The following is a 15,333-nucleotide window of genomic DNA, read 5'->3' on the forward strand; positions in this document are numbered from 1 at the left end:
CTATCAAGTTATATTGCGAATTAGGGAGCTCCGCCATTTGTCTCAATATGAGCCGCACGTTCCACCACCGCATTAAGCTCACCTTTCAACTTCGCAGTCACAGCCTGCAGGTCCTCCTGAACGGAAAGCCTGAAAGAAGCAAAAAGGCTCCTCACGGTCTTCTCTGTGAGGGGAGCATTGGCAGGGTCCTCCTCCCCCAGCTCTGGCACCATTCCTGGGCCTCTACACAATGAGCGAGACAGAGAGGGAGATGCCACCGCCATCTCTGCTGGATCAGACCGCGCGGCATGTGGAAAAAAGGGCGTCACCTTGGCCGGTGAGCTGCGTTTCTGGGGTCTCGCCAGCATCGCACCTTGTCCTGAAGGGCTGTACTGGGATAGCTGAAAGGGAGATTCAAACAGAAATTCAGGGTCCATCTCTAATTAGCAGAGACGCTTCAGAGCACGTATGCTGGAGCTCCCGACCCTCACTGACTAGCACCATCTGTGCTGACGTTGGAGAAACCCATCAGAAAGCCTACCACCTCCCCCACTAAAGAGTGATATTTTAATGAGCCTGCCCCTAAAAGTTTTCAAAACTGCTGTGAGGAAGTCTCATCTTTTCAGGGGCATGCAGAATGTTTTTCCTCAATGTTGCAAACATCTTAGACCATGACTATTACACCCTCTGACCATTACTTGGTTTGTTGTCATGAAACCCATAGGAGCCTCATGGTTTACACAGGAGGGGTTATTGTTTCCCTTTTAGCCTCGTTGGCATTTCCAATCTAAGGCCGGAGTCACACTTGCGAGTGCCTCGCGTGTCTCTCATTGCATCACCCGTCACGGCCGCACACTCTCCGGACAGGAGCGGGTCGGTTGCATGTATCTCTTTGCAGCTAAGACGCTCCTGTCCGGAGAGTGTGCGGCCGTGACGGGTGATGCAATGAGACACACACGCGAGGCACTTGCAAGTATGACTCCGGCCTAAATGCCACTGTAGATGTAGCCAGAAGCACCTGGGGGCATAAAAAAAAAAAAAAAAAAAAAAAAAAAACTGCGCACGCTGCGTTTTTTTCTCAAGAACATTCTTTGAGCAGAATTTCTTGAGAAAATTTCTTGAGAGAATGTGCATGTCACTTTTCCGCAGGTACCTGCGGTATACCCCCGGTATTTCACTCCATTCACTAATGTAATCGCGAAATCCCAGGGGTACACCGCAGGTGGCAAATGATGTGCGGTATACTCTCGGTATAGCCGCGGCTTACCTGCGGTAATGCTCATCACTGCCTGCGGTTTTGCAGGAAGTGATGTCATTATGACAGAAGAGGAAGCGGAGAACACCACAACACACACACACACGAAGCTCTTCCGTGTGACCTCCAGGTGCCCGTGCAGTCTGTGTCCCTCTCCAGCCCCGCGGCTGCCTGCCCTGCAGTGTCAGTATCTGCCCGCAGTATCAGCAGCTTGTCACCCTGCAGTGCGTGCAGCCGCGGGGATGCCGTGCGCTACTGTCAGGTTAGATGACATCATTACCTGCTGTGACGATCTCCTGCCTCCTGACGTCACCGCGGTCACTGGGCAGTGACAGCACTGACGTCAGCAGTGCAGGAGATCATCACTGCAGGTAATGATCTCATCTAGCCTCCTGAAGTCAGCTCTCGTCATCCCCTGCAGTGACCTGGGCTGACCTATTGATGTTAGCTCAGGTCACTGCATTGCTCTCCCAGCCAATGGGGAACATTCTGTTCTTCATTGACTGCGACAGTGACTATGGTATGGATCGCCGTGGGACCCCCTTATTGGATTACGCCGGACGTGGAGTTGATTGTTCTTTTCAATAAATTGGTGAAAGAGGGAATGTTTTGGGGAGTGTTTTTTCAAATAAAACTTTTTTTGTTGTCTATTTTTTATTTCTTACTGACTGGGTCTGTGATGTCGGGTATCTGATAGACGCCCGACATCACTATCCCCAGGGCTTGATGCCAGGTGACTTTACACATCTGGCATCAACCCCATATATTACCTTGTTTGCCACCGCACCAGGATGAGTTGGGGCGAAGCGCCAGGATTGGCACGTCTAATGGATGCGCCACTTCTGGGGCGGCTGCGGCCTGCTAATTTTAGGCTGGGGAGTGTCCAATAACAGTGGACCTCCCTAGTCTGAGAATACCAGACCACAGCTGTCCGCTTTACCTTGGCTGGTGATCCAATTTGAGGGGGGGGGGGGGGCCACCCAACTTTTTTTTGTTTTAAATTATTTAATGTATAATAACAGCGTGGGGTGCCCTCAGTTTTGGATTACCAGCCAAGGTGAAGCTGCCAGCTGTGGTCTGCAGCCGTCTGCTTTACCCTAGCTGGCTACAAAAGATGGGGGGACCTCACGTCATTTTTTTTTTTTTTTTTAAATTATTTATTTTTTTCCTAAATACAAGGCTAGGCACCCTTTAGTGCCACATGAAAGGCACTAAAGGGTGCCAGCTTAGAATATGCAGGGGGGGTGGAACATTATATATGTCTTTCTCATCTATCCATCCATCTTTTCCTCTATCCATTATCTGTTTGTCTATCTATTATCTATATTTATTGCAGTTACAGCATAATAAAACCGCAGGGACCAACCTGCGGAAAAACCGCAGCAAAAACGCATGCGTTTTTCCCGTGGTAATCTTCAACTCCCAGAAGTTTCTCAAGAAATTTTCTTGAGAAAAATCACTTTTCTAGTGGCCACATAGCCTAAAACTGATGTGTCGGTGTGATGCTTCAGGTCGGTACGGGTTCATAGACACCAAACATGTATAGGTTTACTTTTATCTAAGGGGTTAAAAAAATAAATACATTTTCAGGAGTTTTTGCAATAAAAGTGGTGCACTTTTTGCGTCATTTTCCATGACCCGTAGCATTCTCATTTTTCGGAATATGGGACTCAGTGACTGCTTAGTTTTTTTGTGTCTCGAGCTGACAGTTTTAATGACACCATTTTTGTGCAAATGCTACGCTTTGACCTACTTATTGCATTTTGCGCAAAAATTGTGAAGACCAAAAATGTAATTCTGGCGTTTGGATTTTGTTTTTTTTGCCGCTACGCTGTTTACTGATCAAATTGATTTTATATTTTGATAGATCGGGCATTTCTGAAAGTGGCGATACTAAAGAGCAGCGCTGAGATTAGTAAAAAAAAAAAGAAAAAAAAAAAAGCCGCCATAAGGTACTAGGAGGCGATTAAAACATTGCATCTACCTAACTATGGTGTCAGGAAGAAAAAAAAAAAAAAAAAAGAAAAAAAAAAAACGCACAACAAAAAAAAAAAAAACAGAATACAACACACACACACACACACTTTAAGCTGCTGAGGTAAAGTGAAAGCTGAGCTCTGATAACGGTCTAGTTGTCCATAGCAACCATTCACTACACTATAGAACGCTGAATGTGTCCTTCTGTCCGAAGCCAAATCAGCGCAATGCTATGTTGACTGGCAGGTGCCAGAAGTTACCTCCGCCCACCCACACTAGCATCATGGTGAGGGAGGGGAAAGGTGAGGAACAGTCATCAGATATCCATCTAATGTCTGGAAGTGTCCTCCTGTGTCACGGCAGGATTAAACATTTTGGCAAGCGCGTACGCAATGCTATGTTCACGTTGTAGTTTAATTCAATAAAAATAAAAAAAAAAGGCACCAGAGTCAGTGAGTGTACATACTGACAACTCCGGCGCATAGTCTCTGAATATCACCAGTTTATTTCAGATGATATTTGCAGACTGTGTCTTCAATAAAATGGCACTGGTGTTGGCGGTCTGTGCACTCGCTGAATCCAGTTCCATTTTATCGAAGATTTTGACTACAGTGTAAACATCGCACACAGCAGCCATAGGCATGATGACAGTAGCCGTGGCCCAAAATCTAGGTAAGGCCTCTGCCACACTCACGTGAAAATCACGCACATGCCGTGAGACACGCATTTTCCCTGCGTGTGGTAAGTACGCGTCTCCGGTACGTGCAGGCCACGCGTGTTCTCCGTGTGCTATCCGCGATAACACATGCAGAACCTGTAATTTGCATACTCACGTGGTCCTTCCTGCTGTCCGTAGTGCTGAACTTCGGTCTCCGATCCTGCCGACTCCCCGCTGCTGCTGCCTCCGGCCACAGTGAAGTGAAAATTAAATGAGCGGCGGTCGGCAGCAAGTGACAGAGACAGGAGGACTGGAGAAGGAGAGTAAAGATTTGCTATTTTTCTCTCTGACACGTGAGTTTTCTCCAGCGCGTGTCACACGGGACTGCATCCACACAACATCCGTGTGGTACGGGTGTGGGCCTTATGACACCCGTGATGCCGGAGAAAACGTGGACATGTACAAACGGACACACGTTCCGTGTGATTTTACGTGTGTGTGCCTGCTACCATAGGGTAGCATTGGTGTACGTGTCCTCGTGCCGACGGTACGTGCAAAAACAAACACGTACCGGCGGCACAGATGTGTGTTGGAGGCCTAAGAGGGGAGGAAAGCGGCCTGGAGAAATAGAAAAACAAAAAACACCCCACAAAGTTCCACCACTTCGCTAAATCATCAACACCCAGGCGTAGAATGGGTTGAATAGCTAGTATGGCTATATAAATTGAAAAGAAAAAAAAAACAAAAAAAAAAAAAAAAAACCATGGTATGAAGGGGTTAAAATTGTTTTATTTGGTTATATTGCATCATTAATTTTCACTGTATTTGGCAGACTTCATCACTGTCCCCATGAAGCTCACAATCCAGATTCTCTTTTAATAAGTCTTTAGAGCAGATGACTTTGAGGCCCACCGATATATTCCCAGTGTCTGCAGTGCTCAGGCAGCAGCCACAGTCTGCCCCCCCAGTGCTGTGAGCCCATAATCCAGTCCTGCCCATGCACCCCCACCAGTGATGTATATGCCCCCAGCCTCTCCAGACCGAGAAACCTGGAAAAGCAGTTAGGAGCAACATGATCACCTTAACAACCAACATCACAGCTGCACCAAAGAGAAGCAGCTCCACATACTGTACAGTAGGGTAGTTTTCAAGTTGATCATTTTGTGCGGCCCCTGAATGTTGGTAGAAAACTCCAAATGGCCCCTGGTAGAAAAAAGGTTCCCCACCCCTGACTTAGAGGGTGGGAGGAAACAACAGCTGCATTGTCACCCATTAACGGGCGCTAGTCTCATAGTCCTACTCCTCAGACCAGTAAAAAGTTGGACTGAGAGTATATAAAGTGTAAGGCTCTGTGCGCACTGGGAAATGAAATTTCCTTGCGTAAATTCCGCATGCTCTCAAAGATTACCGCACCCGCGGTAAAAAACCGCGGGGAAACCGCACCCGAAAACCGCATGCGGTTTGCTGCGGTTTTACCGCGGTATTGTTCGCGGTATTGCCGCGGTTTTGCCGCGTGCGGGTTGGGATGTGCTTTATTGCATTCAATGCAATAAAGCACATTGAAGAAGAAAAAAAAATACATTTAATTCTGAGATAGTAGATAGACAGAAGAATAGATAGAGGGATAGATAGATAGAGGGATAGATAGAGGACAGATCGCTGCATTTCCCACGGTCGGCAGTGAGTTCACATTACCGGCCGTGGGAAATGACCGGTAATTACCTCTGCTGTCTGCTGCTTTCATTCAGCGCTGTGTCTGTGACAGTCGCGGCTGGATGGAAGCAGCGCAGGACGTCGGAGCTTTGTTTGAGGGGGGTTAATAAAATGGTGAACGAGGCTTGTTGGTTTTATTTAAAATAAAGGATTTTTCGGTGTCTGTTTTTTTCACTTTACTTACGGGTTGATCATGTCATCTGTCACATAGACGCTGCCATGATCAAGCCTGGAGTTAATGGCGGTGGTCCCCCACCACCATTAACCCCTTGTATTACCTTGCCACCACTGCTACACGGTGGCAAGAAGAGCCGAGGACACTCCGGTAGTGCCGCATATTGCATGCGACAGTGCCGGGGCAGCTGCGGCTGATATTCTCGGCTGCCGGAGGGGGAGTGAGGCGGGGGACATTACCCCTGCCCCTCTCCCTCCCCAGCCTGAGAATACCGGGCCGCCGCTGTGTGCTTACCTCGGCTGGAAGGTAAACATGCAGCGGAGCCCACGTTCTTTGTTTTCTATATTTCCGTTTTCTTTCTATGTGTGTTCTATATGTCTGTGTCTATGTGTTCTGTGTCTGTGATGTGTGTGTGTTTACTCTCTGCACGGCTTCATCTTCCTGTAATGACATCACTTCCCTGCAAAACCGCAGACAAGCGATGTACATTACCGGAGGTAAACCGCAAAATACCGCAGGGAATAACGCAGGAAAACGCAGTGAACCGCACAGAATTTGCGGCCTGCGTTATTCCCTGCGGGATTTCATGATTAACATTGAGTCAATGGAGTGAAATGCCGCAGCGATGTGCGGAAAAGAAGTGACATGCACTTGTTTTTGCTGCGGGATTCCCGCAGCAAAACATGCAGCTGTCAAATTCCGCCCAGTGCGCACAGGATTTTTTCTCTCCATAGGATTTGCTGGTGATTCACTGCAGAGATGTTATGAACATGGATCATTGGATGTGACCTGGTCTCATCATACCACAGCTCCTGGGCCGGGGAGGAAGAGTATACAGACACCTAGATTATGCTTTTTGTGAGGTAAAACATTTCACAAAATAAAATAAAAAAAAAAAAAAATAAAAAAAACCAACAAAAAAAAAAACAAAAAAACAAAATAAAATTACGTGAAAGATTGACTCAGCGGTGATCCCATGCTGAAATGTCTGTAAATCCTTTCTTTTGCATCCTCCCCTGCTCAGGAGCTGTGGTATGATCAGACCATGTCCATGTCCCTGTACAGTCAGACACGGCCATTACACAGTACATAGCAGGGACACATACATACATATATTATACACACACACACACACACACACACACACACATACATATAGATATATTTATTTTTGTCTCCACACAGGAACATTAATTTTAAACACATCAAATAATGGAAATTATTATTATTATATCTATTGTTGGAAATGAAGTGTGTGACAATATCGCACCCGCTTGCAGACACGTTTCTGTTGATCCCGGTTTTCTGGACACTTTTGGAAAGTATCAATAGAAGCAGAAAGTTACATTTTTTGGGAGAAAAATGGCATCTGCCAAAATCTGGAAGTTTTCTGCAGCGTTACTGTGGCGTTAACCCCTTGTGCACCCCACAGCCGGGCACAGGGTCGTACACTGACACTCGGCCTCACTACGGAATAGGCGCGATACATTGGGGAACACAGGGAAATTTGGGCCTTGACAATTGTTGCAAAGCAGTACGAAGTCAAGCCGGCCGCCGTATACCGCCCGTACCTCCGCCCCTCACTCGGCTCATGACGCAGAGCATTACCTTTGCCCGTCGGTGATCCTGGAGGTTCTGATGACGTAGGAGCCACGCGACGGACAAGCCGCTCATATGACTTCTTTTCAAGCGTCTGCGCCGTAAGTGCTAATCACGTGATATTAGGAGTCACGTGGTGCAGGATCCCAAGCTTGGCCGGTGTCAGGTCTGCTGTGGCGTGAGTGACGGAGTTTAAAGAGCGGGGGAGGGGACAAGAGAGGGTGTAAAAGTGTGAGGGGAGCGGAGTGAGAGCGCTGAGGGGTATAAAGAGTGTGGAAGAGGAGGGGGTGTAAACAGTGAGGGGTGTAGAGGAGGAGGTGTAAGGGGTGTAGAGCGTGGGGGAGAGGAGGGGGTGTGAGGGGTATAGAGAGTGGGGGAGAGGAGGGGGTGTGGGGGTATAGAGAGTGGGGGCGAGGAAGGGGTGTGAGGGGTATATAGAGTGGGGGAGAGGAGGGGGTGTGAGGGGTATATAGAGCGTGGGGGAGAGGAGGGGGTGTGAGGGGTATAGAGAGTGGGGGAGAGGAGGGGGTGTGGGGGTATAGAGAGTGGGGGCGAGGAAGGGGTGTGAGGGGTATATAGAGTGGGGGAGAGGAGGGGGTGTGAGGGGTATATAGAGAGTGGGGGAGAGGAGGGGGTGTGAGTGGTATATAGAGAGTGGGGGAGAGGAGGGGGTGTGAGAGGTATATATAGAGTGGGGGAGAGGAGGGGGTGTGAGGGGTATAGAGAGTGGGGGAGAGGAGGGCGTGTGAGGGGTATAGAGAGTGGGGGAGAGGAGGGGGTGTGAGGGGTATATAGAGAGTGGGGGAGAGGAGGGGGTGTGAGGGGTATATAGAGAGTGGGGGAGAGGAGGGGGTGTGAGGGGTATATAGAGAGTGGGGGAGAGGAGGGGGTGTGAGTGGTATATAGAGAGTGGGGGAGAGGAGGGGGTGTGAGAGGTATATATAGAGTGGGGGAGAGGAGGGGGTGTGAGGGGTATAGAGAGTGGGGGAGAGGAGGGCGTGTGAGGGGTATAGAGAGTGGGGGAGAGGAGGGGGTGTGAGGGGTATATAGAGAGTGGGGGAGAGGAGGGGGTGTGAGGGGTATATAGAGAGTGGGGGAGAGGAGGGGGTGTGAGGGATATATAGAGAGTGGGGGAGAGGAGGGGGTGTGAGGGGTATATAGAGAGTGGGGGAGAGGAGGGGGTGTGAGGGGTATATAGAGAGTGGGGGAGAGGAGGGGGTGTGAGGGGTATATAGAGAGTGGGGGAGAGGAGGGGGTGTGAGGGGTATATAGAGAGTGGGGGAGAGGAGGGGGTGTGAGGGGTATATAGAGAGTGGGGGAGAGGAGGGGGTGTGAGGGGTATATAGAGAGTGGGGGAGAGGAGGGGGTGTGAGGGGTATATAGAGAGTGGGGGAGAGGAGGGGGTGTGAGGGGTATATATAGAGTGGGGGGAGAGGAGGGGGTGTGAGGGGTATAGAGAGTGGGGGAGAGGAGGGGGTGTGAGGGGTATAGAGAGTGGGGGAGAGGAGGGGGGTGTGAGGGGTATAGAGAGTGGGGGAGAGGAGGGGGTGTGGGGGTATATAGAGAGTGGGGGAGAGGGGGGGTTGTGAGGGGTATATAGAGAGTGAGGGAGAGGAGGGGGTGTGAGGGGTATATAGAAAGGGGTGTGAAGGGTATATAGAGAGTGAGGGAGAGGAGGGGGTGTGAGGGGTATATAGAGAGTGGGGGAGAGGAGGGGGGTGTGAGAGGTATAGAGAGTGGGGGAGAGGAGGGGGTGTGGGGGTATATAGAGAGTGGGGGAGAGGAGGGGGTGTGGGGGGTATATAGAGAGTGGGGGCGAGGAGGGGGTGTGAGGGGTATATAGAGAGTGGGGGAGAGGAGGGGGTGTGAGGGGTATATAGAGAGTGGGGGAGAGGAGGGGGTGTGAGGGGTATAGAGAGAGTGGGGGAGAGGAGGGGGTGTGAGGGGTATAGAGAGAGTGGGGGAGAGGAGGGGGTGTGAGGGGTATAGAGAGTGGGGGAGAGGAGGGGGTGTGAGGGGTATATAGAGAGTGGGGGAGAGGAAGGGGTGTGAGGGGTATATAGAGAGTGGGGGAGAGGAGGGGGTGTGAGGGGTATATAGAGAGTGGGGGAGAGGAGGGGGTGTGAGGGGTATATAGAGAGTGGGGGAGAGGAGGGGGTGTGAGGGGTATATAGAGAGTGGGGGAGAGGAGGGGGTGTGAGGGGTATATAAAGAGTGGGGGAGAGGAGGGGGTGTGAGGGGTATATAAAGAGTGGGGGAGAGGAGGGGGGTGTGAGGGGCATATAGAGAGTGGGGGAGAGGAGGGGGTGTGAGGGGTATATAGAGAGGGAGGGAGAGGAGGGGGTGTGAGGGGTATATAGAGAGGGAGGGAGAGGAGGGGGTGTGAGGGGTATATAGAGAGTGGGGGAGAGGAGGGGGTGTGAGGGGTATATAGAGAGTGTGGGGAGAGGAGGGAGTGTAAAGAGTGGGGGAGAAGAGGAATGCGGGGTATAAGAGTGGGGGAGAGGAGGGGGTGTGAAGAGTGTGTGTGGGAGACATGTCTTATTTGGGGAGGGGGAGGTTCTGAGGGGTTTTGGGAATAGTGCCCTGTATTTTGTTCCATGTCAGCGTTGTTACAGCCTCGGTATACACTGTGCAGGCGTATTGGGGGACATTTCTACGGCCGCACTGCATCATGTGGCACACATAGGGCCTGATTCATTATTGTGCTTTTTGTGTTTTGTTCCTTTTCTCTTTGCCCCGTGTTCACCTTCCCATTTGCGCCCCTTGTGCAGGCTGTTCTGCAATGTCGCCTGTTTTCTCTCTGATGTTCGCTGCTGTGGATGAGGTTTAGCTTTCCCACATGTTTTTGGCTGATTCATTATTTGCAACTTTTCAAGAAGTTGCTGAATTTGTCAAAACTATACTCCAGTCCTCCCAGGACTGGTATCTTTTGTATGCCAGGTGAGGGGTATATAGAGAGTGGGGGAGAGGAGGGGGTGTGAGGGGTATATAGAGAGTGGGGGAGAGGAGGGGCTATGAGGGGTATATAGAGAGTGGGGGAGAGGAAGGGGTGTGAGGGGTATATAGAGAGTGGGGGAGAGGAGAGGGTGTGAGGGGTATATAGAGAGTGGGGGAGAGGAGGGGGTGTGAGGGGTATATAGAGAGTGGGGGAGAGGAGGGGGTGTGAGGGGTATATAGAGAGTGGGGGAGAGGAGGAGGTGTGAGGGGTATAGAGAGTGGGGGAGAGGAGGGGGTGTGAGGGGTATATAGAGAGTGGGGGAGAGGAGGGGGTGTGAGGGGTATATAGGGGGTGTGAGGGGTACATAGAGAGTGGGGGAGAGGAGGGGGTGTGAGGGGTATAGAGAGTGGGGGAGAGGAGGGGGGTGTGAGGGGTATAGAGAGTGGGGGAGAGGAGGGGGTGTGAGGGGTATAGAGAGTGGGGGAGAGGAGGGGGTGTGAGGGGTATAGAGAGTGGGGGAGAGGAGGGGGTGTGAGGGGATAGAGAGTGGGGGAGAGGAGGGGGTGTGAGGGGTATATAGAGAGTGGGGGAGAGGAGGGGGTGTGAGGGATATATAGAGAGTGGGGGAGAGGAGGGGGTGTGAGGGGTATATAGAGAGTGGGGGAGAGGAGGGGGTGTGAGGGGTATATAGAGAGTGGGGGAGAGGAGGGGGTGTGAGGGGTATATAGAGAGTGGGGGAGAGGAGGGGGTGTGAGGGGTATATAGAGAGTGGGGGAGAGGAGGGGGTGTGAGGGGTATATAGAGAGTGGGGGAGAGGAGGGGGTGTGAGGGGTATATAGAGAGTGGGGGAGAGGAGGGGGTGTGAGGGGTATATAGAGAGTGGGGAGAGGAGGGGGTGTGAGGGGTATATATAGAGTGGGGGAGAGGAGGGGGTGTGAGGGGTATAGAGAGTGGGGGAGAGGAGGGGGGTGTGAGGGGTATAGAGAGTGGGGGAGAGGAGGGGGTGTGAGGGGTATAGAGAGTGGGGGAGAGGAGGGGGTGTGGGGGTATATAGAGAGTGGGGGAGAGGGGGGGTTGTGAGGGGTATATAGAGAGTGAGGGAGAGGAGGGGGTGTGAGGGGTATATAGAAAGGGGGTGTGAAGGGTATATAGAGAGTGAGGGAGAGGAGGGGGTGTGAGGGGTATATAGAGAGTGGGGGAGAGGAGGGGGTGTGAGAGGTATAGAGAGTGGGGGAGAGGAGGGGGTGTGGGGGTATATAGAGAGTGGGGGAGAGGAGGGGGTGTGGGGGTATATAGAGAGTGGGGGCGAGGAGGGGGTGTGAGGGGTATATAGAGAGTGGGGGAGAGGAGGGGGTGTGAGGGGTATATAGAGAGTGGGGGAGAGGAGGGGGTGTGAGGGGTATAGAGAGAGTGGGGGAGAGGAGGGGGTGTGAGGGGTATAGAGAGAGTGGGGGAGAGGAGGGGGTGTGAGGGGTATAGAGAGTGGGGGAGAGGAGGGGGTGTGAGGGGTATATAGAGAGTGGGGGAGAGGAAGGGGTGTGAGGGGTATATAGAGAGTGGGGGGAGAGGAGGGGGTGTGAGGGGTATATAGAGAGTGGGGGAGAGGAGGGGGTGTGAGGGGTATATAGAGAGTGGGGAGAGGAGGGGGTGTGAGGGGTATATAGAGAGTGGGGGAGAGGAGGGGGTGTGAGGGGTATATAAAGAGTGGGGGAGAGGAGGGGGTGTGAGGGGTATATAAAGAGTGGGGGAGAGGAGGGGGTGTGAGGGGCATATAGAGAGTGGGGGAGAGGAGGGGGTGTGAGGGGTATATAGAGAGGGAGGGAGAGGAGGGGGTGTGAGGGGTATATAGAGAGGGGAGGGAGAGGAGGGGGTGTGAGGGGTATATAGAGAGTGGGGGAGAGGAGGGGGTGTGAGGGGTATATAGAGAGTGTGGGGAGAGGAGGGAGTGTAAAGAGTGGGGGAGAAGAGGAATGCGGGGTATAAAGAGTGGGGGAGAGGAGGGGGTGTGAAGAGTGTGTGTGGGAGACATGTCTTATTTGGGGAGGGGGAGGTTCTGAGGGGTTTTGGAATAGTGCCCTGTATTTTGTTCCATGTCAGCGTTGTTACAGCCTCGGTATACACTGTGCAGGCGTATTGGGGGACATTTCTAACGGCCGCACTGCATCATGTGGCACACATAGGGCCTGATTCATTATTGTGCTTTTTGTGTTTTGTTCCTTTTCTCTTTGCCCCGTGTTCACCTTCCCATTTGCGCCCCTTGTGCAGGCTGTTCTGCAATGTCGCCTGTTTTCTCTCTGATGTTCGCTGCTGTGGATGAGGTTTAGCTTTCCCACATGTTTTTGGCTGATTCATTATTTGCAACTTTTCAAGAAGTTGCTGAATTTGTCAAAACTATACTCCAGTCCTCCCAGGACTGGTATCTTTTGTATGCCAGGTGAGGGGTATATAGAGAGTGGGGGAGAGGAGGGGGTGTGAGGGGTATATAGAGAGTGGGGGAGAGGAGGGGCTATGAGGGGTATATAGAGAGTGGGGGAGAGGAAGGGGTGTGAGGGGTATATAGAGAGTGGGGGAGAGGAGAGGGTGTGAGGGGTATATAGAGAGTGGGGGAGAGGAGGGGGTGTGAGGGGTATATAGAGAGTGGGGGAGAGGAGGGGGTGTGAGGGGTATATAGAGAGTGGGGGAGAGGAGGAGGTGTGAGGGTATAGAGAGTGGGGGAGAGGAGGGGGTGTGAGGGGTATATAGAGAGTGGGGGAGAGGAGGGGGTGTGAGGGGTATATAGGGGGTGTGAGGGGTACATAGAGAGTGGGGGAGAGGAGGGGGTGTGAGGGGTATAGAGAGTGGGGGAGAGGAGGGGGTGTGAGGGGTATAGAGAGTGGGGAGAGGAGGGGGTGTGAGGGGTATAGAGAGTGGGGGAGAGGAGGGGGTGTGAGGGGTATAGAGAGTGGGGGAGAGGAGGGGGTGTGAGGGGATAGAGAGTGGGGGAGAGGAGGGGGTGTGAGGGGTATATAGAGAGTGGGGGAGAGGAGAGGGTGTGAGGGGTATAGAGAGAATGGGGGAGAGGAGGGGGTGTGAGGGGTATATAGAGAGTGGGGGAGAGGAGGGGGTGTGAGGGGTATAGAGAGTGGGGGAGAGGAGGGGGTGTGAGGGGTATAGAGAGTGGGGGAGAGGAGGGGGTGTGAGGGGTATATAGAGAGTGGGGGAGAGGAGGGGGTGTGAGGGGTATAGAGAGTGGGGGAGAGGAGGCGGTGTGAGGGGTATAGAGAGTGGGGGAGAGGAGGGGGTGTGAGGGGTATAGAGAGTGGGGGAGAGGAGGGGGTGTGAGGGGTATATAGAGAGTGGGGGAGAGGAAGGGGTGTGAGGGGTATATAGAGAGTGGGGGAGAATAGGGGGGGTGAGGAGTATAGAGAGTGGGGGAGAGGAGGGGGTGTGAGGGGTATAGAGAGTGGGGGAGAGGAGGGGGTGTGAGGGGTATAGAGAGTGGGGGAGAGGAGGGGGTGTGAGGGGTATAGAGAGTGGGGGAGAGGAGGGGGTGTGAGGGGTATAGAGAGTGGGGGAGAGGAGGGGGTGTGAGGGGTATATAGAGAGTGGGGGAGAGGAGAGGGTGTGAGGGGTATAGAGAGATGGGGGAGAGGAGGGGGTGTGAGGGGTATAGAGAGTGGGGGAGAGGAGGGGGTGTGAGGGGGTTAGAGTGTGGGGGAGTGGAGAGGGTGTGAGGGGTATATAGAGAGTGGGGGAGAGGAGGGGGTGTGTGGGGTATAGAGAGTGGGGGAGAGGAGGGGTGTGAGGGGTATAGAGAGTGGGGGAGAGGAGGGGGTGTGAGGGGTATAGAGAGTGGGGGAGAGGGAGGGGTGTGAGGGGTATATAGAGAGTGGGGGAGAGGAAGGGGTGTGAGGGGTATATAGAGGGTGGGGGAGAATAGGGGGGGTGAGGGGTATAGAGAGTGGGGGAGAGGAGGGGGTGTGAGGGGTATATAGAGAGTGGGGGAGATGAAGGGGGTGTGAGGGTATATAGAGAGTGGGGGAGGGAGGGGGGTGTGAGGGGGTATATAGAGAGTGGGGGAGAATTGGGGGGGGTGAGGGGTATAGAGAGTGGGGGAGAGGAGGGGGTGTGAGGGGTATATAGTGAGTGGGGAGAGGGAGGGGTGTGAGGGGTATATAGAGGTGGGGGAGTGGGGGGGTGTGGGGGTGTATAGGGTGGGGGTGAGGAGGGGGGTGTGGGGGTTAGTGGTGGGGGAGAGGAGGGGGTGTGAGGGGTATAGAGAGTGGGGGAGAGGTGGGGTGTGAGGGGTATATAGAGAGTGGGGGGAGAGGTGGGGGTGTGAGGGGTATAGAGAGTGGGGGAGAGGTGGGGGTGTGAGGGGTATAGAGAGTGGGGGGAGAGGAGGGGGTGTGAGGGGTATATTGAGGAGTGGGGGAGGGAGGGGTGTGTGTGAGGGGTTATAGAGAGTGGGGAGAGGAGGGGGTGTGTGGGGTTTAGTGGTGGGGGTGTGGTGGGGGGGTGTGGGGGTATAGAGAGTGGGGGGAGAGGAGGGGGTGTGAGGGGTATTTGAGGTGGGGGGAGAGGTGGGGTGTGAGGGGTATATAGTGAGTGGGGGAGAGGTGGGGGGGGGTGTGAGGGGTATATAGAGGTGGGGTTGAGGAGGGGGGTGTGAGGGGTATATAGAGAGTGGGGTAGAGGAGGGGGTGTGAGGGGTATATAGAGAGTGGGGGTGAGGAGGGGGTGTGAGGGGGTTGGAGTGGGGGGGGGTTGGAGGGGGGGTGTGAGGGGTATATTGTGAGTGGGGTGAGGTGGGGGGTGTGAGGGGTATAGTGTGTGGGGGGAGTGGAGGGGGGGTGTGAGGGGGTATATTGTGAGTGGGGGAGTGGTGGGGGTGTGGGGGGTATGTGAGTGGGGGGGTGTGGTGGGGGGGTGTGGGGGTGTTTAGTGGGTGGGAGGAGAGGAGGGGGTGTGAGGGGTATATTGAGAGTGGGGGGAGAGGAGGGGGGGTGTGAGGGGTATATAGAGAGTAAGGGAGAGGAGGGGGGGTGAGAGGTATA

The 15,333-nt window shown here is 53.1% G+C and overlaps 2 protein-coding genes across 4 annotated transcripts in view; one reads left to right on the forward strand and one right to left on the reverse strand.

The window, feature by feature from the left end:
• LOC142292064 (E3 ubiquitin-protein ligase TRIM39-like) overlaps positions 1-7,446 on the reverse strand; it is a 75,274-nt gene extending 67,828 nt beyond the window's left edge. Inside the window, exons 1-2 of one of the 2 annotated variants that reach the window (XM_075337148.1) lie at positions 7,366-7,439; positions 83-380 (exon numbers count right to left, since the gene is read on the reverse strand). In XM_075337148.1, the coding sequence (XP_075193263.1) occupies positions 83-380; positions 7,366-7,431 (364 nt within the window). In that variant the 5' untranslated portion in view covers positions 7,432-7,439. Of the gene's footprint in view, positions 1-82; positions 381-7,365 lie in introns of both variants that reach the window. The other variant, XM_075337149.1, reaches the window with a different exon arrangement.
• A 31-nt stretch (positions 7,447-7,477) lies between these two features.
• The window catches only part of GTF2H4 (general transcription factor IIH subunit 4), a 154,434-nt gene continuing 146,578 nt past the window's right edge, over positions 7,478-15,333 (forward strand). Inside the window, exon 1 of one of the 2 annotated variants that reach the window (XM_075337150.1) lies at positions 7,478-7,534. The gene's annotated coding sequence lies outside the window, so the exon portion shown is untranslated. The remainder of the gene's footprint in view (positions 7,535-15,333) is intronic. The other variant, XM_075337151.1, reaches the window with a different exon arrangement.

This window comes from Anomaloglossus baeobatrachus, chromosome 2 (genome assembly GCF_048569485.1).
Source record: "Anomaloglossus baeobatrachus isolate aAnoBae1 chromosome 2, aAnoBae1.hap1, whole genome shotgun sequence".
NCBI lineage: Eukaryota > Metazoa > Chordata > Amphibia > Anura > Aromobatidae > Anomaloglossus > Anomaloglossus baeobatrachus.